The sequence below is a fragment of the Mesoplodon densirostris genome, chromosome 7 (assembly GCF_025265405.1).
Source record: "Mesoplodon densirostris isolate mMesDen1 chromosome 7, mMesDen1 primary haplotype, whole genome shotgun sequence".
Lineage (NCBI taxonomy): Eukaryota > Metazoa > Chordata > Mammalia > Artiodactyla > Ziphiidae > Mesoplodon > Mesoplodon densirostris.
Window position 1 is genome coordinate 77,074,220 of NC_082667.1, and position 27,494 is coordinate 77,101,713.

The 27,494-nt window shown below is 53.6% G+C and overlaps 1 protein-coding gene and 1 pseudogene across 1 annotated transcript; both read right to left on the bottom strand.

The window, feature by feature from the left end:
* LOC132494203 (centrosomal protein of 78 kDa-like) overlaps window positions 1–27,494 on the bottom strand; it is a 138,377-nt pseudogene that overhangs the window by 27,677 nt on the left and 83,206 nt on the right.
* On the bottom strand, window positions 190–24,450 carry LOC132493177 (BCL-6 corepressor-like). The gene is given in 15 exon segments (XM_060103462.1): window positions 190–682; window positions 2,106–2,262; window positions 2,427–2,489; window positions 2,929–3,074; window positions 4,226–4,392; window positions 9,276–9,413; window positions 9,758–9,939; window positions 10,524–10,766; window positions 11,190–11,435; window positions 15,979–16,041; window positions 16,855–17,041; window positions 18,459–21,297; window positions 22,244–22,322; window positions 23,641–23,770; window positions 23,926–24,450. Coding segments are annotated over 12 exon segments (4,524 nt in total). The 5' UTR covers window positions 21,099–21,297; window positions 22,244–22,322; window positions 23,641–23,770; window positions 23,926–24,450; the 3' UTR covers window positions 190–390.

Here is a 27,494-nt window from a genome sequence, read left to right on the forward strand (position 1 = left end):
GAGGAAGAGTTTAAAATGTTACTGGTTTAATTTGCCCCAAAAGCAACTCTCAACAGTTATGGCCTCTGTCGTCGGAGCTTTGTATGAAATTAAGTCCAAGTGTGGAGCTCCTTTGCCTTTTTTTTTTCTCCTTAAAAAAGAAAAGAAACAATTGTTCCGAGTAAAAACAAACATATTCCAAAGCATGTGTACATTGAAAAGTAAAGAAACTTTATTAACAACTTCATAAAAACTGACTTAAAATTTTAAAAAGAAAAAAACATGTTTTGAAGTCCTTCCGACTGGAGTCGTGTCTCATAGTGTCCTTTCTTTACAGAAATAGTCGTATTAGGACACATATGCACAAGGATTAACACCATGACACACTGTACACGGCGGGCCCCGGCGAGCTCACCAGTCGTCGTCTGAGTCCAGGTCTCTGGGGAGGATCCACTCCACGGATGAGCCCAGCAGAGTCTGAAGCTCGTTTGTGAACTCCACCAGATCTAAGAGCTCCTTACTTTCTGGATTACAGGACTCCAGGTCTTTGGGGCAAGAGAATAAGTGACTTGCTGACACTTGCCGGCAGAACTCGGCCTCCGCGATGGTGACAATTTCCACATTTGGAAAATTGCAGCGGAATATGCAGGAGGACATTTGCAGTTTCCTGAGCAGGTCTGAGAGCAACAGCCAGTTACGAGGCCTACACCAGAGAAAGGACAGTGGTTTGAGTTTCCGGCAAAATCAGAGGCGCTCCCAACTATGAACTACCCGTCTCCTGGCAGTGAAAGGGCCTGCTCCTTCCACTTTGATTACCCCACCCCCACCCCACTTCTCACTGTCCTTAGAAGATCTACTTCTTCTTCTTTTTTTAAATTTTATTTATTTATTTATTTTTGGCTGCGTTGGGCCTGTTGCTGGCACGGGCTTTCTCTAGTTGTGGCTCGCGGGCTCTAGAGCGCAGGCTCAGTAGCTGTGGCGCACGGGCTTAGTTGCTCCGTGGCATGTGGGATCTTCCTAGACCAGGGCTCGAACCTGTGTCCCCTGCACTGGCAGGCAGATTCTTAACCACTGTGCCACCAGGGAAGCCCGGAAGATCTACTTCTAGTGGGGGAACTCTGGACTCATGTGCATGTGTTAAGAGACCACCTAGGGCGGATCAGCCAACTTAGACAAAAGCAGGAGCAGCGCCCCTGAACCAGCCTCGTTGCAGGCCACCCCAGTGCTGCCTTGGCTCTGGTCACAACTCAGGTCACCCCTCTCCAAGTAAGTGCACCCCGTTCTAGTCACTGGGGAAAACCAGTCTGTATGCCAATCCAAGAGAGATGGCAAACACCTCTTTGACCTCTCCTCTCCACCGGCCCTCATGGAGAGAGCATGAGAAACACTCGAGGTCACCTGGCTTTCCTTTCCTTTCCCACACCTCCAACCTGCCTCTCAATGCTGCCGGGAGTGAGGCTTTTTCGAGAAGGGAGGTGGTACAATCCTTCCTGATACCCTGCCACGCTTTATCATCTCTATCCCGAATAGAATGTCACCACAAAGGCAGACACGCTCCCAGCCTCAGAGTCCAAGGAGGATGCTACTCCTTAAGCACCGGGGTCAACACACAGCAGAGCAAGGTCTCCTGATGTGTTCACTCCGAAGGGTTGGTCATGGGGCACAGTGGCCCGACCGTGGGGACAAGACTCCATCTAAGCAAATCTGAAGACACATAAGATCCCAGGTGCCACATACGGCTTTCTCTAATCTTATACGACAAGAGGGTACACATCAGTATCGTCCCGTGGACCTCATGCTCCTTGGAAGGCCCCTATGGTAGCCGTTTGGGGAGGATCTCTTCCCCAAGCGTTTAGCGACTGAAACTGTGCAATTGCAGTCGCTGACTCCCGTGTCCTTTGGGCTCTAGGGGTGTGTTCCAATGAGGGCAGTTGGCTGGGGAGCCCTCCCACCCCCCAAACTTTTCTGGAAAAGTTCCACTGCATTATGTGAGGTCGGTGGACACTTGGTGAGGAATTCACTCACCCCCCAACCCATCCACCCTCATCTGCTGAAGGGGATTTCTAACTCCTGCCACCCCACAGAGCAGCTGGGCTGGCTCTCGACCACACGCTGGCCACGCTCACCCCTGAGCGACGGACACCTGGACGTTATAACACGGCAAAAGGGGTTCTTCAGAAAATTCAGATTCCAATAGGTCACCATAGGCCTCGTTGTTGTCATCCTGGTCCTCCGGTCCTGGGGGATTTGTTAAAACATCGTAACCACTTTCATCATCTGGTTCTAACCGGGGGGGCAAACAAGAGAGAGGTCAGTAAGCTGGAGCAAGATTCCAGCTGTTCGCCAAAAAGGACCCTGGGAAAATTCTTTCCCAAGCAAGCCCTGCTCACAGCACCACCCCCACCCCCACCCCCACCCGCCCAACTGAAACGAACAAGGCTGCTCACCACACACACAGCTGCCAGAGAACTCCGAAGAGTCGTCAGGAGCCTGCAGGTTATTTAAACAGTCTGGAGAGAGAGGGGGAGAGAGAGAGAGAGAGAGAGAGAAACAAGATAACGCCTGCTGGTAAGAGGCAAATGCTGCTGGAGTTCGGGAACAGCTCACGCTGGGGCTGGTGTCACCTCCTGACAAGTCCCACTGCACACGCCTCCAGGTATCTGACTGAAACCTCCCCATGCGTCCACCCGCCTTCCTGAGGGACTGCCCGCCTCACCGCCCCAGCCTGCCAAACAAAAGCTAGCCTGGCTAGCTAAGAGTTTTCCAGCCCCCCACCTCGCAAAACTCAAAGTATGTATCTCTTCTTTGACAGACTAACGTTGGGCCGCTTTTCCCAGTAAAGGGTCACTTAGAGTAAACGGGGGGTGGGGGTAGGGGGAACCCAGGTGAAAGGCTGTGAAGTCACCGTCTAGATGCTTGAACAAGACCGTGTCTTGACCTCTGCTGTACCTGTTAAGAACTTCTCCAGAAGTTCGCTGTGGTTCACTTTCTTGATGGTTCTACCTGAGTACGTAGCCAGGGTAGGATCAGCACCGTAGGAGAGGAGCAAGCGGACAATTTCGAGATGATCATTCTTGACAGCATCGTGGAGAGGCCTAGGAGAGGTGAGGGGGATTACACCTGTGCACGCGACGCTTGCTTCTAAGGACACGGGGCAAAATCGAGCGTGTGCGGCCAAGACTCATAGGCGCGCTATTTCACCGAGGAGGTGAGTGTACGGTCGCTGCGACAAATTACTCTGTTATTTCAACACATAACCCTTTACGGGACAGGTGAAGGGACCATCTCAGGCCTAATTCTTCAATGCAAATCTCTCTTAATGCATGGCCCAAGGAGGAACTCAGGCCACGATGAAAACGTTTCCAATGAACTTAAATAGTGACAGACTGTAAGAAGGTAACATACGGCGGGGTGGGGGAAGAACCCCAGCACCACGGAAGCAGATACGACAAGCCATTGTTACACCATTACAAACAAAACCCAAAAAGTGCAGTTTGTAAAAGAAACTAGGGGCAAAGTGGAACCTCTCCTGAAACCAATTTGGAGATGAGTGATCAACCCTCTCGCCCAGAAGCAGTCGACAGGCAGGGCGAGTTCACAGGAGGATACAGAGTCCTCCTGCCCGTGTCCGCTGGGGTCAGGAACACTGTCCACAGTCCCATCCAGAAAGGATGCTATTTGGAAACCACGAACCACCAAATACCTTACGGTTTTGCTAATGTTATGACTGTCAGGAAAGCCCCAGTGCCCTGCCTCGTGGTGGCATCCCAGGTACAACCAGGAAGATGCTTGGGCTGACTCACACCTGGGCCTCTGGCCAATAAACCGAGGGCAAGGACAGAGTGGGGGCCAGGCCCGGGGATGTGGGTGGACACGGCAGATCCTATCAAGCCAGTTGCCACTGGACCTGTCTGTACTCCTGCAACTTTCAACTCACATATATGTTCAAGATTGAGATTCAACAGACGCTGGTGAAGAGTCCAGGGTCTTAAAAGAGAACACCCCTGATTATTCATGCAGGCTCAACATTTTCAGGGACTTCTGTCCATAAGAGCGTCACAGAGTTTTAAAGTTCTATGTAAATTTGCCAGAAAGATCTGTGCGATTCCATTCTAGAGGACTCCGCCATCAGTGTGCTTACATGGCACTCACTCTCCATCTTTCCTTCTGGGGTTCCCCGCACACCCTGAGAACCACTGCCTATGCCCCAGCAGGGTCAGGCCAAGAGCGCAAGACCGTCACTGACCCGGTTCCATCCTGGGCACTGCAGTTGACATCAGCGCCATATTCAAGGAGGTGTCGTACGATGTTGAGCCAACCTCTTGCACAAGCCTCGTGCAGGGCACAGTAACCCGCGTTGTCGCGGTGGTTCACATCACAAATCTTGTTCTCCAGGCAGTACAAGACCACTTCCTACGGGGAGGGGAGAGGAGAGGAGAGGAGATACCATCAGACCACCATACAGTGAACCTTGTAAGGGTGACCTCCCCATAGCTTGGTGGTGCCCACTTTCAAAGGCATACGTCCTTGGGGCCAAAAGCCCACCATGGCGCGGGCAGGCGGCAGGCATCCTGCTGGGGGGCGAGAGTGCGTGAGAAGGGCTTGGAGATACAGACAGTGTTGTCTAAGGCTCTGCTGCACCAGTGGCCTGGCCATGGGCAAGTTACCCTTGAACTTCTCCAAGCTTCCACAGGGCTGCTGAGAGGACGCCTTCGGATAGCGATGAAAGCCCTCAGCCCAGGGGCCGACGTGACCAGTACAGAGGTGTCACGGCTGCTAACATCTTAGATGACACATTGCCAAGCACAGACCATTCTCACTTGATGGGTCTGTTCAGTCGGTGGCAGTGGACGATAACACAAGTTTAGATCAAAGTATGGATGACCAACACTTAAAGAGAGCTTAAATCAGCCGGAGAACATTCCCCAGCTTAGAGAAGCAGGGACACCCAGGTCAGCTACATCCTCGCGCCCCCTGTTAAGACCCCAAATCAGAACCTGGGCCTCAGATGCTCTTGTCTGTACGTTAAGTAGATTTAAAGAGAAGCTCTCTCCCTCCATCCTCGAGGAATGACACAAAATGCCTCCAATAACCCCACCCTCTATTTTGCCTCACTCCACCCTCTCGGGGCAGAATCAGTCTAATATTTTCATATTTCTTCAAGTTAATGACAGGAACCTGATACACCACAGGCTGCAACCTCCACATTTCAAGAATCAAATAAAACGTTCACCGCCCCCCCCCCGCCCCCAGAGATGTTCTGTGTCAACACTGTGCATTAGAATCACTGTTATTAACCTTGTTTCTTTGGCTTGTTAAAATATTAATATGAACCACTCCCAGTAAGCAGAGCAGGAATTTATTCAATGTTTTATTACCTTAAGAAAGTTTTCAGACACATCGAAAGCATTTGCCACCAGAAAACACGTTACACTGTTTATACTGGGTAAGTTGTGCCCAGCAGAGAGCTGTCAGGTTCTGAGAGCTGGGAGTAGGCAGAACGTGCATGTGGCCCAGCACATGGTCTGCTGGGTAAGGGGGGATGCGATGGGGTCAGAACAGGCCTCCTTGTGACATCTCTCAGGTAACTCATCTGTTATACCCAAAACGGGGGCCATTCTAGCCGCCCATAAGTGCGAGATGGGTTCTGTAAAACCTTTTATGCCCTTTGGAGGACACGCCAATCAAAGGTGACCACTCACTTGGGAGCGAACTAGAATGTTCCATTTCCTTACCACGTGAACCCAATGGGGCATGCTGGTAAACCTGGCCATCGGTGCCCTGTTACTTCAGGTCACTGCAGCAGCTCCCTTCCAAAACAAGAGGAGGAAGAGAAAAGGCACGCCCACGAATGCGTTTCTCCGTTTACATCCCAACCTGCCAGAAAGCCCACAATCCTCTGGGCTCCCAGGCCACCTGCCCCGAGCCCTGGTATCCAGGATACCGCATGAAGCTGCTGCTCTTTTAGCAGGCCCTCACTAGCCAGACTTGAGTGGACGGCTGCAAGCTAATGAGTTGTGTGCCCCAGCCAGGGAGAGGCCCTGTCACCTGGCTCTGGGATCAGTTCTGAACGCCACCAACTGCTGTGCACACATCAATTTACTCAACCCAGGGTTTATCTGCTGTGACAATCACGGCCTTCGCCTGGAAACCTTCATCACTACTAGGGCAGGTTCAAGGGTACCTAGAAATGAAAGGCCGTCCAAGCTGGTGGGTAAGTCAACTCTCTTCTCCTGGAAGCTGGCAGCAAAGGCAGCAGTAGCCCCACGGCCAGGTCAGACCTTTGGCCACGGGCTGTCCTAACTCAACCACGTTGATCCCACTGTTTACACAGTGCTTCTCATTTCCCCAGATGAGGACGTCTTCTGTCACCCACAGGAACCCAGGAGATAGCAGGAAAGGAAGGTAGTACTATCCTCATTCAACACTTGGAAACTGAGGCCCAGAGATATTAAACCCCAAGTTCAATTAACATGAAGTACTAGACCTATAACTCAGGTCTTTGGTACCTGGTCAGCTGGGAAGATTCAAAAGGCCCAAGAGGGCCCCAGTTAGAGGGATGCAATCCAGCTGTGACGAGCATCCCACAGGCCTTCTCTGTCGGGGGTCAAGTGGGCTAACTACACTCTCCTAGCTAGGAGGGTGATGGCCTCTAAATGGATGGCAACCATCGCCACCAACACTTTCTCTAACTGAAAGGTGAAGAGGCGGGGCGAGTCTGTCGACGCAACACATTCCTTGGTTTATTTTCTCCGCTAGAAATAAACGGGAGTGTCTGAAGGGCAGCCCAGCCATTCCCGAGCAAAGTCAAACTGCTTTTGTCGGACAGCTCTCTGTTCAGCGGCTATAAGCCGAATGCCATTACCCGCAAAATGTAACTATAAAGGCCATAAGCCCGACGTTGTTAGTTAATTAAATGCCTCATTAACTTTTTAAAAAACATGACTTATTCAATTCATAGAAAATTTAACCATCACCGCTAAAGGCACAAGCATGTGGTTGCACACGGGCGTTTCAGCCTAAGAAATAGAAGCCTTTTTCCCAGGAGGGAAAGGTTTGAGGTCTTTGGCCACGCAAGTGATCTATTTAACGCGGATCTGAAGCCAGAGTGCGTTTCTAAACTTCCAGAACCACATTATCATGACATAAAGCTCAGACAGCCTTTATACTGCACATGGTATCTTTGGCTAAGCAGAAGAAAATAACCAAGAATGCTGAAGACAAACTTCAGGAAAACCCTCCCAAACCACACCCTTATCTGCTTAAGCAAACTGTCCTTCAATTTTAAAAGGTTGAAGCTGCCACATCTCCCAACTGGGCCATCATCCCAACATTTAAAATTCTGCCCAGAGAAATCCCAGGAAGTTGGATTCAAAGTTGAAAGCGTTCATCTACTTGTCACAATGTTCAGCATCAACACTGGTGATCTGTGGAATCTACATATTGAAATTTACATTTGAAGAAAAAAACAAATCCCACCATAAACATTCCCAAGGCTTCCTGTGCAATCAAAGGCCAGGTAGCCTAAAAAAGTATGGATCAAGTGCCCCTTGGTCCAGGCCTCAGAGCCACCAAACCAAAATGGAAACTGTCTTAGAGGACCAACGAGGGTCTTTTGACGTCTCTGGTCCCAAAGGGAGGCTGCTGGAAATGATGCCAAGTTCACAGGTGGGGCTCGGAGCCCCGCCCTCCACGGCGGGTGCAGCAGCACCCCGCCCCCCCATCTCCAGCATTTGCTGGAAGCGGAAGTCTACTTTCTCAACCCTAACCCAAAAGTTGGGGTTAGGGGTCTCCCCCCAACCTCCAGCGTTTGCTGGAAGCAAGGAGACTATTTTCTCAACCACGGGGGGTCTAGCTCAACACTATGTGCAACATCTGCTCTGTCCTCCTAGGCGCCCGCTCTCAGCTCTTGGGGAACCAACTGGGTGCTCCTTGGACTTCACCTGCAAGTAAGTGCGCTAACTACCAGAAAGGGCTCTCTAGCTAATGGAGAGGTCTCCAAGAGACGTGTAGATATAAACAACAGCACATTCAACCCACAACAACAACAAAACACCCCCAAACTAAGCATAGCCCTAGTGCTTCCAACTTCCCACCCACAGTCATGCCTTAGGGCCAAGGCAGGCACACTTCCAAGGGCTCACGGCACTATAGACCGGGGTGGGGGGACACGACAGGAGATAGGGGACAGGGGCACAGAGCTGGCTGAGGGTGTGGGCGCCAGGGCTCCGGGCCAGCCTGGGTCCTGCCACCCCAGTGCTCATCCACACCTCCACGCTCAGCCTGCTGAACCGTGTTTTACTGTCACCATTCAACTCCCAGAGGGCTGATGCCAGCACAGAAAAATGCCTTTGCCCTGTGGGCTATTACATCACAATTGCTACTGACAAGTATGGTGGGGGAACTGCACAGGGCAGAGAGAGTCATCTCTCTCACAGAGGTTTTGGACTGTAAAAAGGGCAATTCCAGTGTGAGCCAGTCTTGCTGAGGAGCGTGGTGGGCTGTGGAGCACTGCTGGATTGCTACCTGTACGGGTATCAGCTAACTCCTCTGAGGCTCAGTTTCCTCATCTGAGAGTGGGCTAGTACTCGTTACTCCCAAGTGAAGATGTTAAAAGGGTGAAAGTAGTTACTACAGATCACACGGGCTTAGGCAGATATCAGCTATCTTTCTATGTTGCTCTAGCAATAGAGGCTATCACTGTCATCAGCCGTGCTGGGTTGGGATACAGCAGTGTGGACAGGGAGTTTTGTGCAAGGCTCAACCCCTGCTCCCCGCCCATCAGCCCTCGGCTCCCATGCCCTCTCAGAAAGAGACTGCTCAGGTCTGCCCCACTCCCACCCCTACTCTGCACAGACACTTCCCACCCGCTACCCCACAGGGGCATCACTCTGCCCCAAACAGCACAAGTTAGTAGAGCTAATAACTACTCTACTTCTTGCTATTCAGAATCCAAAAGGCTCATTAAAATTCCCCTGGTCGCCAAGCCCTGGGTTAGGTCAGATTTTGTATCAGAGATAAGTGAGCCGGACTGGCCAAAGCAGCCTACCTGCCTGAACGGGAACGGAACATCAGAGAGGCCTGCCTTTCTTTTCACACCACGACTGAACAAGCCACCAAAGAGCCCGCAGTGTGAGAGGGGCCAACGCAAACACCCTGCTGGAACACCCAGCCCAGCCCGCCACGTGGAGGGGGCTGGGCTCTGAGACCCGCCCCCCATCCCCAGCCAGTGTGTCCCCCACCCAAGGAGCAGTAGCGGGCGGATCCTGATCCGGGGCACCCACAAGGATGCTCACCTCGTAGCCAAGCCGGGAGGCCTGCTGTAGGAGGGTCTCGCCTGCGTTCTTATTGACAATAAGTCTCCGCGCTTCCGGTGGCATCGGGCGGGACTGGGTGGTCTCTGGAGGGGAGCTTGAGCATGTCAGCTGCGAGGACTGGGAAGATGGTAACAATTGCTGTAAACGGTCCAAGGGCTTTTGGTCCTGCTTGGCCGGCGAAAGATCATAGTCGGAACTGGGCTCAGGCCACTCCAGAGTGGAGGAAAGCACTTTTCCTCCTCTCTGTCTGAGGGAGGCGGGGCGCGAGGAAGGGGCTGCATTTTTACTCGCTGGAAACTTCACCGCCACCCAGGAGACAGGTTCCCTAGGAAGGGGCAGTGACATTTTGGGGGGAGGGGTTCAGGAAAAGGAAAGCTTTGTCCCTAGAAGCAGAGAAGTAGGCAGGCGGGATGTGCCTGCACACGCCCGGGGGGCGGGGGAGAGCCAGGGGCAAGAGGTACCTTGCCATCCGCATTGTCCACGTAGGAGTCCCCTGGCAGCGGCAAGCCCCGCCTGGGCTCCTGAGGGATCAAATGCTTGGTTTTGCATGGTTGCTTCGCGGATGGTTTCTCGCTGTTGTCGGTGTATTTCTGCGGCAGGGGCGAAGGCTGCCGATCCATTTCTTTGTCCATGCACAGCACATCTGTCAGGGGGAGAAGAAGCGGGCGTTACACAGTTGTAGCCGGTGAGGAAAGAAAAGCCCATTGTTAGCACTGATCGTTGGAGCAGCTTCAGTTTTTAAAGATATACCAATTATGTTTTCAAAGCGCTAATATTTTAATCATCCCACATTCAACCGGCAAATAGGCTAACCCACGAAACGCCAAATGGCAAGTCGCTTCAAAGGGCCGCAAGAGAGGGCAGAAGCCAGCCCTTCGTGCGCTCCCGTCCCCACCCGTGGGGGGCCTGGGTGCTCGGGACAGGGTGACTGGGGACAGACAGCCTGAGGCTGGAATGAGGGCACTGACAAGCGCCCGGGGTCACCCAAGACTTCCCTTCCTGCCCAGCTGCGGGCTGGGTGATGAGGAGCAGCCCAGGAAGTCGAGCTCCCGCCTCACTCTCCATTCCATAAGGAAGTGTGCAGGCTGAAAGGACCTCAGGAAGAAAACTCCCTGCTCGCCACACGCTACTCTTGTCAACTTGGATGGCGCTCAGGTCCCCTCCAGGCCGTTTCCCACAGAGGGCGGGTGATCCACCCTCCAGGAGCGCCCCCCGCCCCGTGCGTACCTTGTTCATTGTCACTGCATTTAAGGGACTCCTCCAACCAGCTTCTGTTGCTTTTGGCCTCTGCCCTTTTCCTGCCAGGTTTCTCTTCGGAGATGCTATTGCCCTGGGGGGTGACCGCAGGCTGGACCGCCTGGGTCACTTCCTTCCTGCCCTGCCGGCCAGGTTTGCTCTCTGCTGCCGACACCTGCTGCTCCCGCCGTTCTCTAAGGTGCAGCAAGCGGCGCTGCTTTCTGGGATGGAGCCCTGTTAATTCAATGCACACCTCAGGTTGGTCAGCTCACTATAATGTGGCTCTTCTAAGCGGTTAGAGGAACTGTTTGTCATTTCCCTCTCAGGCCAGTCAGCTAATGGAGAAATAACTACAAATTAATAAAGAAGCCCCCCGGGGCGGGGAACGAACTGTCTTACACATCACTAACAGGAGAGGGGGAGGGGAGGGGTGTGGTCACTGTGTTGGCTGGAACTTGTCACCAAGTCTCAGGAGGGGGCCTATTTGCGTTTGGCCAACTTTGGGCTCCAGCCCCGGCACCTGGCTTTGGGGGGATGGGGGTTGGGGAGGTGTGAGTGGCTCCCCCCAGGGCTCCAGGGTAGGACTGGAACTTTCCACTGCTCCGCTCCAGGACTTCCGTAGGGTGTCCTGCGGGCCCGAAGCCAAACCGAGCTCACCTTTGGAGACCCGTCTCGGCTTGGCTTTCAGCAGAGAGTCCTCCGGGAGCACAGTGGTCTCAGTGTGGTTCCTATTGCCAGAGACCTTGCGCTTTCTGTTCAGCCGAAGGGTGGGGCTGCGTGACGCGTCCGGGGCCGCGTGGTCGGCGGGGGACTCTCTGGGGGGCTCCGTGTCCATGTCCTCAGGAAGATCACTGTCTTCTGGGGCTTCGAAGGGGTCAGGTTTGCTTCCATCATAACACTCCCCTAGGGGAGGGGAGACAACCCGGAAAGGAGGGAACAAAGGTCACCAGGAGCAGGCAGGACTCCCATGCCCAAGGCAATCTGCTACCAACAGACCACCCCCCTTTGGAGACCAGGGGCCTCACACACTGGAAGCACAAAACCCTCAGAAAGACGTCCCAAAGGAAGGACAGCTGAACACAACCAGCAAAGAAAGCAGAAGATGAGGCGTGTAGCCCACTCACAATCCATCCTTCAAGGGTCAAGGTGAGGCATCTACACCATCTCTCTATAGGCATGTGAGATAACTCCCTAACTGCTTAACTCTCCAAGGTGGCTTACTTTTAAAGGGGGGGGTGAGTGACCTCACAGTAAGATCCAACCAATCAGGGCAGAGCTACAAATGACTATGGAAAGAGCTGCTAGTCAACAAAAAAGGCTGATGTCATCAAGAGACCAAATAGCCCCCAACTGCCATCTACACAGACATAGCACCAATGTTCACTTGGGTCAGCAGTGGCGAGGGTGAAGAAAAAGGGTAGGGAAAGAATGGTGGGAGGCTGGGAAGCTGGGGAGACCAAGGCAAGAGGAGCCTGGCAAAGGGAAAGGAAAGCCTTCCTGGTGCACACACAAGGGTCAAGGGCAATTTCAAAGAACTCAACCAGATTGCTACAAGTCCGTCTGTCCTCCTTCCACACCCGTGGGGGGAAAAGCATTTCACTGCCATCGAGGGGCTGCTCCTGTTTCCTGTCTAGGAAGAAGGCCCTCAGTGACACCAGTCACCCACCTGGCACGTCTCCACGCCTTCCTTCCCAGGCAACAAGCATCTAAGGACATTTCAAAGACAAGACTCCAACCCCCTTCATGGGGGTGGGGTGGGGGGCTGCGGCGGGCAGGGCTGAACTGCTCACACCCCAGCTCCGCCTGTGTTGCTCCTGCCCCCTCTGCTCAATCTAGCATCCACTTGGGGCTTTTCCTCCAATCACCCCAGCCTAACATCACTCCTCACTTTTGCTCTAGCCAAAGAAACAGTTCAACTGCTTTGCTAGTCACATTGTTTCTAACACACAAATAATTCCATAATGATCACTGTGCTGTTAAAGAGTTCCCCGAAGATGACCCTGTGTCCATCACCGGCCGGGGGTGGGGGTGGGTGTATAAGTTTGGTATTTCGTTAACACCTGAGCTAAGCTCCCACAGCCCGTTTTTCTAGATGAAATCATGGACACACCCCTCACATGCTGCTCGCATTCCTCCTCCTCTCCCTAGACCACTTCAAGTATCACTCCCACTTCTGCCCAGCCGGCTGGTCCCCTGATCAGCCTCTCTTGGGGGCATTCCCAGCATTTAATGGCAGCCAGTTGTGGGGATGAACCTCACCCTGGCCTGGGCTAGCCTGACCTGTGTTCTCAATGGTGGAACACACTTAGCTTTTCTCCAAGGCTATCCCAAGGTGGGAGAGATCCCCATCTACTCTTGCCGGAATGGTGGAATCACCCCAACCGCGAGGGTCTCCTGTCATGGCAGCAGGAGAAACCCCAAACTCCTGGCCTGTGCTTACGGGTGATGCAGCCCAGGCTACCACAGGCCCGGTGAAGACGGCGTGCTGCAACTCTCACTCCGGCTGCTCTGTGACCCTCTTAAACACTCGGGCAGGAATGGCGCCGCTTTACAACTAGGCCCCCTTCACTTGTAAAGTGGGAATGTTACTGCTAGCCTCCCTCCAGGGTGGGCTTCGTAATCACGGGCCGGGCTCAGCACAGAGAAAGGCTGGAAAAATCCCTTTAACCAAAAGATGCCAAGACTTTCAGACCAGCCTGAATCTCAGGCCTGAAATGTAGGAAATTTTAAGAGGTGAGCCCTGCTGGTTACACCATTGGACTTCTCTGGTCCAATCTGGTCCAATCAGCCTTCCCTAAAAGCTCCGTGGGAGGGCATCCATGGAGGAATGGAAGGGCTACCTTAAGAACCCCCATGTCCAATTTGAAAGTTTCTTTTTCCAAACTAGGTCCATCCACCCTTCCCCCAACCCCGGAGCCTTTTAGGGCAAAGATCTCAATTCCCCTCAGCTAAGGCCCCCCAAGACCTTACGCTAGTGTGACCTTACCCAGGCCACTAATAACCCTGAAGGACACCCACCCCGACTGCTCAAGATACCCATGGCCACCAGCTATGGGGTAGAGGCTCCGTGTCACTTGGAGCTTCTCAAAGACTGTTCTAACCACGACCCACAGGAGGATGACCCTTGAGGGCAAAGGAGATGGGGAGATAAATAGATACACGGGGATCCTAACCATCAGGCTTTGCCATCATTGCTACTTTTGGCCCTTCTAAAAGTGGGAAGCCATGTGCCCTTGGTCACCCAGTCTAAGCAAGATGTGAACGTGGTCCCTGCAGCATGGTCCTATGACTCACAACACATATATCCCAAATTCATTATGGTTGTACCATAGCATCACCTCACAGAAGCATCACCTCACAGAAGCATCACCACAGCAACATTTACAAGTCACTGTGGCAGCAAAGCACCCTCACCACTGTTGAGCCATGCCCAGTGAGGCCTAAACAAGGTGAGAGGGTTCTGAGTTGCTGGAAGGCTCCCCAGGATTAAAATCCCCTTCTCTGTAGCTTAACTATAATAGCACCTCCAGTCAGGGCTAACCTTGTTCAAAGTTACTCCCGCTACACAAGGAGTGCAGGGGATCTCTGTTCCAAAGTAGTTTACAAACGTGCAAGTGCTCAGCTGGAAGAGAAGTTCCCTGAGCAAAGAAGTTTCATGAAGGCCCTCGACTAAGGCTTCCTCCAGCTCCTGGCCAGGCACTGCCACTGAGCAAGTCCTAGGCCTGTCCCAGCCAAGTGGTTGGCAAGGGAGATGGTTACTCCAAGTTTGAGAAGGAAGGGACCAATGCCTCCTTGCCCCGCCCCATCTTCAAATGCCACTGAGGGTTCCTAGTGATGAACTTCCAAGTCTGAGGAACCTCCAAACTCATTTGGTGAACTTCCAAAATAAAAATTTCACTCAGCCACCCATGTGATCATAAAGAATAAATGAGTATCTCGGCCACTGTGTTTTCAAGTTAATTCCTTTTTTTAAACAAGCCCCTAGCAACAAGATGCACCCGCACCAGGACAACCAGGGCCACGCAAACAGCACCCACCACCTTGGAAGCTCCTGGTCCCTCCATGGGTAGGGGCTGCCTCAGAAGGGGGAAGGCATCTTGAAGGCATCCTGGACCCTCTCTGTGACCCCTGCCCGCCCCAAATCCCCGCCCCAGCTCCCATGTGCTCACAGCTCGGCTCTCGGCCACACCAACACCCATGAGAAGGACCTGAGCCCATATCAGCTCAAGACGTGATGGCCCAAGAACAAGAAGGCCCGTTCATATCCAGCTGAATGGAATGAACACCTGCTGGGCCTTGGACGTGGAGGCCGTGGTAAGAACAGTGGCCCCTTCAGGTGACCTTTCCTGACCAGCTATTTACAAACCCCACGTCTCTACAAGACAGAGGGTGGGTAGGGAACCCACCTCCGTTGCCCCAACCTTTCAAACGGAGCCCCTCACCTTCCCCAACCCTTCTCCTGCCCTCCCATGGTGGCGATTCATGGCTCACTGGGCCATGTCCCGGGTGCTCCAGGAAGAGACCCGTCGGTCGGTCTGAGATTGGAGGCAGGCGGTGGGGGGAGGGGGCTTTCGGAATCATCTGGGGCTCAGGCCCTGCTCCCCATCAGCCACACCGAGTTCTCGTCTCCACGCTCAGCAGGAAAGACTGGGAAGGACGCACACGAACGTCTCTGGGAAGAAGGGCGGGTGAGGCCACTGAGACGTGAAGGGCAGCGGCCACCCTGGGTTTGGCCACGTTGCTGGAGAAAAGGGCGAGAAGACTCGAGGCCGGTTAACTGCCCGCTCCCTTCCTCCAGCCTCCCTCACCGTCCACCCACAACAGGCAGATCCCCTCCTCAGAAAAGTGCAGCCCCGTGAACTTGGCCTTGCCCACTTTTATCACATCTCTCTGAGAAACTTCCCCAAGAGCTGAGTTATGGGGCCACTCAGGAGGGTAAGGGCTGTGTGTCAGCTGTGAGCACAGGCAAGGAGGGAGGCCTTCTTGCTGCTTCACTCCAGGGTGGCCTGGACCCTCCGTTTTTCATTCCAATCCCGAGGGGGAGGAGCTCGGAATCGTCTACTCCAGGCACATCAAGAGCCCCATCCCTCGGGTAAGGCCTCCACTGACTAGCCCCAGAAATCCCCTTCTACGGGAGCCACGTAGGACACACCGGTCCCGGTGTGGCTTACCCAGAACCCTGGCCACAGGCCTTTGTCTGACCCCAAAGATGAGCTGGGGGAGGGCAGTGCTCCAAGCAGCAGAGAGAAGCACACGCTGTGGCTGACCACAATTTTCCCGAACTGCATCAGGCACCCACGACCTAAGCGTGCGGGCGAACGCCGACCCTACGACTGGGTCCAAGGGCCTGGGCCTCCCAAACGTGCCCACCACCCCCGACTGTCCCGTCTCAGGAGGATTTCACGCCCACCCTGTCCTCGACGTTCACCTAGGGGCCCTCACTCACCATCACCCGTGAGGTTTCTGGGGTCCGGAGCAGGCTGCAGGCCACAGGCCACAAGCACGCACACTGAAGAAAGCGGGAGAAAGACCTCCACTTGCTGCCAACACATCTCATTAGCCCAGGAAGTCTCGAGGGCAAAGCCCGAAGTCAACCCCAGTGGGGGAGCAGCTGACGGGACCGCAGAGTGTGACTCGAGGCAAACACTAGCCTTCTCTCCAGTTTGGCCTCCAAAACCGAATACAGCCCGTCTGGTGGGAAGAACGGCCTCGTCGATCCCACGCCCTCGGAGCGTGCTGTCAACTCCTAGTGACTGCCAACACGCCTCTGCCACAGAGAACAATTCTGCTCCTCTTTCTGGTGCCTTCATCAGCCCTCATCTCACTTGAACGGAACCTCTGCCTTCGGAGGGAGAATCCGAGGACTCCCCACTCCCTCCCATAGGAGACCGTCACTCTGGAGGGTCTGGCTCTGGCTGCAAGTGTCATTCCACTGCTACCAAAAACCCGTATCCGTACCTGCTACAAAACAGAACACATACCTGCTACGCTGGAGGTCTTGCACTGCCATGGCTCTGCTCTACTGTATCAGACTATTACCAACTACAGGACTAGCATTTCTCCGGAAAAAGGAGATGCGTGCCAGGAAACAACATTTCATAGGTGCTTCACTCCTGGATGCCGCAATGCTCAAAAGGACAACCAGCCTTGCAATCCACAGCTGGGAAGGGTGGCCAGAGCAGCCCGTTCTCCGAACAGCCAGCACCCAGACGCTGGGCCGTCGGAAGCGTATTGTTTCCTCTCACCTCCCTCGGCACTGGGAGCGGAACCGCCCCGTTCCCACCGACGAGGTACCACACGCGAGCCGCCTGGGTTCACTTACATCTCTCACTGTCGTTCTGGTCGGCAATGGCCTCCTCCGGGGCGACCGACTTTGGCTTTTTGTCCTGACTTCCTTTGAGCCTTTTCCAGTCAGCGGGGCTGAATTTGCGCACCTCAGAGTCTTTGGTCGTGGGGTGGCCACCTTCTCGCTCTTTCATCTCCAACTCTGAGAAGCGCATCACTGCACGCTAGAAAGAGAACGGAGATGGAAAAATGACACACCTTACCACCAAAGCTATTTCACTGCCCTTACCTTAAAGGAAAGTATCTTCAAAGAAAAGTTTGCCCAAAACCAACCACAATTTATGATACAACTAAGATATTTTAAAATTGAACGATAGAAATGTAAGACTGTCTATGTGTAACTAGTCACACACTCTTTATTCCTAAAGCCATATGTATGTAGAGATATATGTGGTGTGTATGTATAGCCATACATACACTGTGGCATACAGACAGACATTCTCTTTCGAAGGTAAATAAAACAAAACAAAAACGCAATGCAAAGAAAGCGAAACAAAAACACAACAGAAAAGAAAACAAATGCACAATGAATAAAGATGACCATGGCCCACAAACTTCCCTTTGTATATTTGGAAATGAAATTTAACTCAAAAGGTCTATGGAAGATTCTAGTAATAAAAATTTGAAAAACTGACCTCACAGTCAGCAGCGGGTAGACATAAAATACTGTCCTCTTGTAATCCTTCCATCTATGTCATTAAAATGGGCACTCAATGGATCATTTAGATAACTTCATCCATTTTTATAAGCATAAACCAATTTTTTCTTAACATTGCAAAACAATTTGGCTTTATTTGTCTTTTAATTAAAAGTAAAATATCTTAAGGAAATTCCTATACAACATCTATCATTCACTAGCAAGTTAAATACATACTCTATCCCTTTAAGCAAGGTTTGCTTTTTATTTATTTATTTTTTTTTGCGGTATGCGGGCCTCTCACTGCCGTGGCCTCCCCCGTTGCGGAGCACAGGCTCCGGACGCGCAGGCTCCGGACGCGCAGGCTCAGCGGCCATGGCTCACGGGCCCAGCCGCTCCGCGGCATATGGGATCCTCCCAGACCGGGGCACGAACCCGTATCCCCTGCATCGGCAGGAGGACTCTCAACCACTTGCGCCACCAGGGAGGCCCTGCTTTTTATTATTTTTGTTTGTTTGTTTGTTTGGTGGAAAAAAAAATTGCACAAATCTCACAGACATGCGGCCGCTACACACCTCCACCAAGTATCACATAAGGCATTCTAAGCAGCGCTTTTAGGTATATTTGTTAACGTACAGTAACGGCAGAGAAAGCAAAGCGATTGATAGGTAAATGTCATGCAGTCTTTTAGACATCCTTCGCAATAATTAAAACTTCCGTTATCAGCATTTGAGTGGAGTTCGCTTAAAATCTACAGAATAACTTAAAGTATCCACTTACGTCCCCTTACTGGACACATTTCAAACATTTAAATTATCCTAAGCTTCATTAACCAAATCAGCCCGGTGTCCTGCCCTATCATACCCCCGGCCCCCTCCTCTTCACACATTAAAAAAACCTGACAACTGGTCAGGCTCCTGAAATTCGGGGGAGGGGGGGCTCACCTGCAACGCCCGCTGCTCCCGGCCGAGCTGACTGGAGTCTGCGTACAGTCCGGTAGCGACACGCTTGAACCGGTCACCCACGTAACCAGCGGAGTTTGCGATTCTCTTTGCCAGCTTAGATGGCTTCGGGTTCAGAACTTTGCCATCGGTTGATCCTGCCTCGTCAGCTCCGTCTTTGGTGTAGGTGGGGGTGACGTCCACACTCGGTGGGGCACTGCCCATGCAAAATGGTTTGGGATCCTCTTGGGTTTTCCCGAAAGTGACCGCAGAGCTGTCGCTCCCCAGGGTCGGCTCCAGGAATGGAGTCGAGACCGGCGTCGCCAGGTTCTTGTTGGTTACCACTGGAACATTCTCCTTGCTTAAGCCTGAGACTGGCTGGCCCGGAGCCTCTTTGAAAGTATAGGCTTCGTGGAAGTCACTGATGCGCCCCAACTCCTCTCTCAGGGCAATGAAATCCCGGTGTGGCTGTAGAGCCGGGTCAGGCGGGGGTTTGGTGGGCTCGGCACTCTGGCTGACACTCTCAGCTGTGAAGCCGGGTTTGGACACGTTAGCGTCGGTTTTCGCATCTGGCTCTTCCCGGAGGAGGTCTACATAGACAAGCTTGTCACTCTTGACGACGGTCTTCCCTTGATTTCAGCTGGGGCTGGGCTTTAGGTTCTTGTCCGCGGGGACTTTTGGATGTAACTTGGTGCTGCCGGCTTCCAGCATCTCAGAAAACCGGTTCCAGAGGCCTGGGTCCTCGTAGCGGGTCCTCTCGTGGGACCGGTACCTCCTCTCCGGTTTCTCCTCTTTAGTGATCTCGATGGGCGTGTGAGGTATCAACATGGGATGCACCATGCCCAACCCCAGCGCGTCCTGGTAGGTCACAAACTCCGGCCCGCCCGTGGGGAGCCCGTAGGGCAGTCCCGGCTTTGGGGCGAGGTGCCCAGGAAAGAGACTGCCATTGGGCAACACCGGATGAGGGTAGACAGGGCCTTTGCCGTGTAAGGAGAGGGGACTTATGGCAATGCCCTCGGGCGCTGGGTAAGGCAGGTAACTCCTGGGGTAGGGGATTGGTGGGGACCTGAACGCCTCGTTTGGTGAGAGAAATACTGAGCTCGGCGGGAGGCCATTCTCATTCGCTTTGAAGCTCGGCTCTGGGTTGCTGGCTTTGGCGCCCTTGCTGCCGGTGCCGCCGCTGTGCTTGGCAGGTGTGGCCGGGGGCTGGCCCACGTGCTGGATGACGGATGGCGTGGTATCCACGGAGCTCCTGCTGGTCTCGCTGCCCTCGGCGGTGGCATTTGGGGCTGGCGACGCAGAGGCTGGGCGGCCGGCGCTCGACACCGACCCCGAAACGTTAGTGACCACGGCGTCGGCGGCGCCCATGCGGGGACATGAAGAACTGCGCTGCTGCGGGATGGCCCAGTCCAAGGCCTTGTTTTTCAGCGGCAGGCCTTTGCCATTGTTCTCTTCGTTAGGACTTGGCCCGGGCACCACCCAGGACGAGGGAGCCGTGCTAATGACCTCAGATCTATAGATAGCACAGCCATTTCCTGGAGGAGACAGAGTTTCTTTCGGAATCTCACTTCCGGAGAGCACTAGGCCGCTTCCAGCTCTGCTGTGAACCAGGACGGTGGGAGCCACCTTTTCCATGTGGTCAGCTTTGGAAGCATCTACATCCACCACTTTAGAGGACAAGTCTAGTGGCTTATCGGTGACGCCTTTGGTAACCGTCTGCTTCTCCAAGAGAGGAGGTGAGCTGCCATCTTTTCTGTCTTCGCCTGCTGTTTTCCGGGTGTGCCCGGGAGCTGGCTGGGTGCTTTCGGCTCCTTCTGGAGCCTTTGGATACTTGCTGCTGCAGAGCCTGGCCGCGGGGAACTCGCTGCTGACCGTCATGTATGGCTTCGACAGGGTGACCGAGGGCGCGGTGGAGATCCTGGCACAGTGCTTATGGAACGCGGAGTAGGTGTCCGCAGCGGGCTGGGAGGGAAGGTGGACGCGGGGTGAAGGCCGAGGCGAGGGGGGCAACAGGAGAGCCGTGTCCCCCGGCAGGCCGCTGGTGACCGCCTTGGCAGAGGGCACCCTAGGCTGCTTACTGTTCTGGATGTGGGGATACGAGTGGGAATCGACCGGGTTCCCAGGACTGACGCCCATCTTCCAGGGCAGGCTTTTGTCCGCGCAGTGGACCAGAGGCGAGATGGCGGGTGAGGCCGAAGGCGTCGAGAGTCTCATGGGCGAGGCCAGGGATGATGGGATGTGGGGACTGATGTGGTGAGGTGGCGGCAGGTAGAGAAATCGCTCCCCATTGGTACAGACCGGAGAATACAGCGGCTGGGCCACGCCGTAGGACTGCTGAGGTAGCAAGGCCTTGTACGTGTTCAGGGAATACTTCTTTGGCGAGTCGAGGAAAGGGTAGATGGCTGGCATGGCCCCCTCCATGTAGGGATTGGCCCAGGGCAGCCGCAGGTAACTAGCACCATTGATGTTGAGCGGGCTCTGTTTGTCGCTGGCAGGTCTGTCCAAGCCCAGTGTTTCTGCCGTGGGGACAGCACTTTTTCGTATTCCGGGGGGCGCTTTGTATATAGCACTGAAGCCTTTTGGGGGCTTTCCGGAGACAGCGGAGGCCTCCATCGTCTCGGGTGTATTCGGTTTGAACTGCATCTCTGGGTTTCTTTCGGAAGAAAACCCCAGACCACCTATGGTTGTGGCAGCCTCCCGCCCTTTCTCTGAGCCCAGTCCACACGAGCTAGAATAGACGATGTTTCCGGGGACACGCAGCCCTTCCCGGATCAGGCCGGTGCATGCGGTCCATGCTCAGCGCTGCCAGGCCATCGATCCGATGGGCCGTGGTCGCGTCCACCTTCGCAGAAGAAGAATATGGGTATTACCGAGGACATGCCTTCAAAGCAGCCCATCCCAAAGAGAAACCACGGACTAGCTCAATAGGACATCAGCCTCAACATCTGAGCCGAAACGGCTAAAAACTAAAGGATTCACAAGGTCTTTGGCCCCCTCCCCGCTTACCCAGAACCCTCCTCTGCCTGCCGCCTCACCGGTGTCCAACTAGTGTCCTCAAAGCACGGAAAACGTTGGTCCCTGTAGACTTGAGGCCCCTGCATTAATTCAGTCATCTATTAACTCTGGAAGATCCACCTTCTCAGCAGAAATTCTTTGCTGCAACTGAGGTGATACCAACTCCACTGCTCTCAGAACCACCCTCGTGGGGTACAGAACTCGGACTCACCCTCCCCAGGCCCCAGTCAGGTGGGGGCGGGGCGATGTGCACTGCGTTTTTCCCGGATGGAGCGGGGAGGCATTCTTTAACATAACAAAACCCAACCTTCAGGGGGACAGTAAGGAATGAAGGACTTGAGCTGTCTCATTTCTAAATCAGTAAAGAGGCCGCGGGTCAAACTGTAGTTGTGTCTTTTGACTTCCTCTCCCTGGTATCTGAAGACAGCTCTGTTTCATATTTTACTGGGAAGGGAAACCCTAAGGGTCTACTTGGAGGCTACACATTTATCCAGCTGGGAGCACTGATGTGGCACGTAGCTTATCGAAGAAAAGGCGGCACGTATCCCACCAGTCACCAGGGGACGAGGACGTAAATGGCGAGCACAGCCAAGAAAGCGAGCCAGGAAGAAATTGGGTGAGGCTTCGTCCTGCGGCCTAGGCTTTCTACTCAGCCCTGCCCTGAAACACCCCGCCCCGCCCCCAAAAGGCCCTTTAATGGTATGCAAATGAATGCACGATTGATTACAGATCACTGATACTCAGCACATCAACAGAAGCCATTAATCTCTTACCACGTTGTGATTCAAGGGGTTTTCTTCCCTTAGTTCCAGTACGGCCTTTGAAGTGTCACCTTCGTTTACAGGAATTTTCCTATTTAGAAGGACACACCAACTTCATGAAAGCATTCCTCACTTAATCCATCTTTCATAGATTGCCCCAGAATAGACCAGTTTCTAATAACTCCGTTTTTCCAACTGCCCTTAAAAAAAAAAAAATCCTCCCCAATGGCCCATATTGAAAGTTGTCCCCGAATGGTGATTCAACGGGACTGGGAAAAACAAAGGAAAGGCAGGGCAACAGGGATGTGAAATCACAGATGCTACGTCCTCGAGGTGGGTAAGGCAGAAATTCTGCACAACCATGTCACCCTCACAATTTTTTCTCCAGAGAGGCCGGGCAGGACAGTCCGGGCTCTGCTGTCCTAGCAGACCCTTATAAGCTCTACCTGAGGACAGGAATGAAGTAATACAATGTCCAAAGCCAAAGTGGGGACCTCAAGGCTGGAGTCTCCGAGCTGGCTACATCAATCACTTCTGTGTCACTCGTGAGGACAGGCTTTCAAAACTTTTCCCCAAACAAAGTTAGGTACCATGTCCTATGAAACTGGTTTCCATGGTGATAATGAAGCCATATTTGACTGCCTCTATCAAAATGATGGGGGATAACACACTAATATCATACAAATGTCAGCTGCTCCAGGGGAAGCCGCACATCTGTGCCAGGCTGCTTGCGGCTGCCCCTGGAACTTGTTATCAGAGAGCATCGATAAAGAAAGTGCTTGGTGCCAACTTCCAAATCCCCAGGATAAAATCACTGACAAGCGGCAGAGAGGTTTCATCATTACCCGGAAGAGCAGCTTCAATTATCTACTGCTTAGCTGCCTCTACCCCGCACTCCAAAATTACTGATGAGGAAGCATAACAGAGCTGCCGGGTGACTGAAACCAGGAGCCAGTGGCCTCGCTTAACAGGTGGCGGAGGACGCAGAGAAACCCTGGGCTTCAATGGTGTGAAGGGTGGCTATCGTCCCATTTATTACTGAGCAAACTATTTGTTTTAAAAGCACATCGAAGGCCGATCCACCTGGGCCCACACTCCTGACATTTAGAGTTAAAGCAGCATATAGACTGGGATTAATTCTCCTTCGTAAATATGAAATAATAAATTAAGGACGAAAGTAAACTCAAAGGCCGCTTTAGGGGCTAACCTCTTAAAGGGCTGCAATGCTTCGCTGAGCCAGGTTGCCTGTTAAAACTGTAAATCAAGGGCCACCAGCTAGGCAGGAGATCTCCCCCCTACCCCCATAGGGCCCACTCTGGCTGTGAGGACATGAAGGGGGGGGCTCTGCTCAGGAGCCCTGGGGAAGGACCCACGCTCTCCCCAGGCCTCAACCGGACACGCGCATTTACCTGTCGTTGCTGATCCCACACATGCGGACCCTCTCGCTGTTCATCCAGCTGTGAACGTTCCCATACGGGGTGGGGGGGTGCTGAAAGCATGTCGTCTTCTTGGATGGCAGCTTTTCTTCAAGCGTCTAGTCTGTTTAAAACAAAAAGAAGCCCAGGAGGTTGAATAAAAAAGGAGCCAAAGAGGGAACAAGAGAAACCCTCCTTCTAGGCACTTCATACAGAAGGCACTTGGGAAGGCAGACCCTGCTCCACGTTCTACAGATGGCCAGAAGCAAAGGAACACACCTGAGCCAGAGGTTCAAGGAGGGAGGTGGAACTTCCCTGGCAGGAGGCGCTGGGGATGCAGAGAGTTCAAGAGCCACAGGCCACACCATTCAAGGTACAGCACGTGTCACCCTTAACCTGCCCTTCTCCCTTCCCCTCTCCCAGCCTTTTGGAGAACACACTTGGATCGAAAGTGGACGGTGCTGGATTCCAGGGAGCCCCACATTGACTCTTCTTGTGGCTGAAAGGATTGGGGACAGGGGTGGGGTGTGGGATAAAAGGCACAACAGTCCGGTGTGGCGGCCCAAACTACGACTCACTTCCACGGCTGCGGTGCGTGTGACTTACAGATGGAGGGGTAAAAAGAGTCAGTGGGCTGGCGAGCCACCCCACCCGAGCCCTAGATTAGATTAAGCCCCAAACCTGGGTGGTTTGGCCTGGGAGCTGCAGAGGGAGGCGGCTGAGTAATTCAATGACGCCTGCTCGCTGGGGACCAGCAATCAGGAGCGAGTGCAGAAATCATAGCAGCCCAGGCTGCCGGGCTGGGGCTGGGGCTGGGGCTGCAAGACTCCGGCCCACGGGGAGCAAGCAGAAGCCACCCGTTTCCCGTCTACCGGGAGGAGGGGGGAGGCTGCTGAGGCACGGGGGAGAGCCCCGCCCCCTCCTTAACTTCCCGGCCCACCAGCCCCACCCACACCACATTCTAGTTTGCTGCATGAGTGAAGGGTCAGGACAAGCTGCATTTTATTCACAGGATTATCACGGCGCGTGATTTATCCTCGTGCAGGATTTTAATTGCTCTTTGGAGGTTGAGCCGTTTCTTTTGACTGCGCTTCAGCTCCATATCCTGCTGTCAAATGCTGGGTTAATAAGTAGGGGAGCCCTTAATGCCTGGGACCGATGGCCCTAGGCAATTCCCCTGCTCACAGACTCCCTTGTCCGGGGCGGGGTGGCGGGGGAGGCCGCCCCCCCCCCCCAGCCACGGCCTCTTTACACAGGACCCAAACCTGAGTGTGAAATCACTGGTGTGCAGCTCATGGGGGCAACTTTTCTTTCTCCTCCCTCACACACCCACCCACACAGCTTCCGAAAGCCCAAATGTTCCCCAAGTCGACACATTTCCTTTGTTAGCAGGAAAAAATACGCAAATGCTTGCTTTTACACTTCAGCACACGGAGCTGACTGCCAGGTCTGTTGGGTGGGAGCCACCAAGGACTGGGGACTCTTTTTCCGAGAGTGACTAGGGGTGGGGTCGGGGAGCACCTGGGAGACCTGAATCCCAAAGCCAGCCAGGCTATCCCTCTGCATTTCTTTGTCCTAACACAGGCTTTTGTCCACCAGCATCCCCCATCGGCCCCTATACAGAAGAGAACACCGTCTGTTCATCAAGAGCCCCACGCCGCAGACACACGGCGCGTAGTTAGAGCTCAACGATGAAGCTGGAGGAGAGGCAGGGATCTCCCAGTTGTGTCCGGCCTGGTGGGATTCTAGAGAAGCTATTTCTTTAGGAAGCGTCCCTTTCTTTAGACAGACTGGGGCATTTCCAGTGGCTGGCCACAGTGCCCCGAAAAGGTGGACTCAGATGGACTTGGGCATCAAGGAAGGTTCTGTTGGGGGCTCACGGGCTGTTCTTCCGTGTTTCGAACATACAAATCAAGTTGGGGGCAGGCCACCACTAGTGCAGGGCCGACCAGAAGGCACGTTCAACAAAGTGTCCCCTCCCTAACCCCTGCAGCCCCTTCTACAAAAGGAAGACCAAAAGGAAGATGTCCAGGGAAGCCTCATCTACAAGGTGGAGGAGCAACACTCCTCGGTGCAAGTGTCCTGGCCGTGGCTGCAGCGGGAGGACCACACCATGCCACCCCCTGGCTGGGTGTCATGATGAAATTTGGACATTATACCAGAAGCCAAAGGGTCACTCCATCAAACCCTTAAGAAAAGGATGAGGGACGAAGCGTGTGTGCCCTCGAAGCCCCAATCTTCTGGTGCTCCAGTCTTCAAAACTTACACAAGCTGCCTCTTACATGTCTCCTTTAGTTGTCACCTTGGGACAAGGACCTCTGAGCACCTGACTGAGGAAACAGAAAGGCCCCTGCCACAATCATCCTACTGAACCCTCTCCCCTCCCCTCAAAAAGGGCCAGCAGCCCCCTTCCCTTGAAAGGGCTTTTCTTTAGAAAGGGTGGCCTGGACTTAGCATGAGAGGGGAATGCAGTTTAGAGACACCTGGGACCATGGGGTGCTGTCAAAGCCTCTCCCCACCCTTCCAGGTCTTGACTGGTGGGGTTTTCAATATTAACGCCGCACAGATAAATAACACCCAGTGTCAGGATGAAGTGTTCTTAGTGCACAGGGTCAGATGGAGGGTTGAGGCCCCGAGCGTGGTCCGGTGTCACGGGAGTGGGGGCGGGGCGGTGGGGCTGGCCATGAAGAAACAAGAGGAGGGGCAAGGCTCAGTACTGGATCCTGATGACTACACCCACACACACACACCCACACACACACACACTTATAAACTTTAGGTGCCCCATGAACTTTTTGTGAACTGTTTAAAAGTGGAGGTCTGTTGAACAAACAGCGGCGCCACTGCCAGCCATAATTTCATTGCAACGAGCGAAAGACTTTTAACTCTTCAGGTTCCGGGTCAAAGATGGACCTGAGCGGAGAGGGCCAAGGAGCCGGGGGCCCTGCCTGGCGTGAGGCCCTTCTCCAGAGTGACAGCCCAAATCCTGGGCAGGAACACCCTCATCCTGGGCAAAGGCCATACTGCGTACACCCCACCATCACTGAAGAACGAACGGGCCCACCCCCCATCTCTCTGGGATGTAGAACTAAACTAACTAAGGGGATCTTGGGCGCAAGGGACACAGAGATAGGGTCAGAGACACCGCCACGCTCACCCCATTCCTCTTCTAGAAGCGGCTATTGAAATAGTTGGGGGTCTTTCTTACTTTCTTCTTCTTCTTTTTTTTTTAACCTCCAAGGAAAAGTTCTTCAAAAGTGACTTCCCTGACCCTTGGCTGTGGGTCATGCTGCACGGGGCAAATGACGTGATTTAGATGACAGACAGAGCAGGCGCTTTGCTGCTGTATATAAGAGGCTCATCTGCCCTTATTTCTCAACGACCCCACCCTTTTCTTCCACAGGTGGGTGATGCTTCTGGAAGTGCCAAGATGTGTGAAGTCAGTCATGAAAAGCACTTTACAAGCACCAACCTGTTTCCAGTGGGAGCTGCTAAGCTACACCCTGGCTCTGGGTTTTAACCCTTTTTTCCAGCAGTGGAGAGAAGGGGGCAAGGATGTGGGATAGGGATGAAGAGGGAAGGTGGCCAAGAGAAGGGGTCAGCCGGGGAGACGGAAGAGCGTCTGGTTTCTGTAGAACAGACCAGGAATTGTGGTGGCTGCCCGCTGAACACCCAGTTCTGGGAGAGACCCGGCTTGCAAAACGCAGACTTGCCATGTGGTCTCCGGCTTTCGGTCTGGCCCTAGGGGCAAGCACAGGAGAGCTTGAGTCTCCCTCGACAGACTTGGGCAGTCATCTGGTCCAGGAGCCAAGAGTTATGATTAGCATCCGAGCTTGGCCTGGACACTG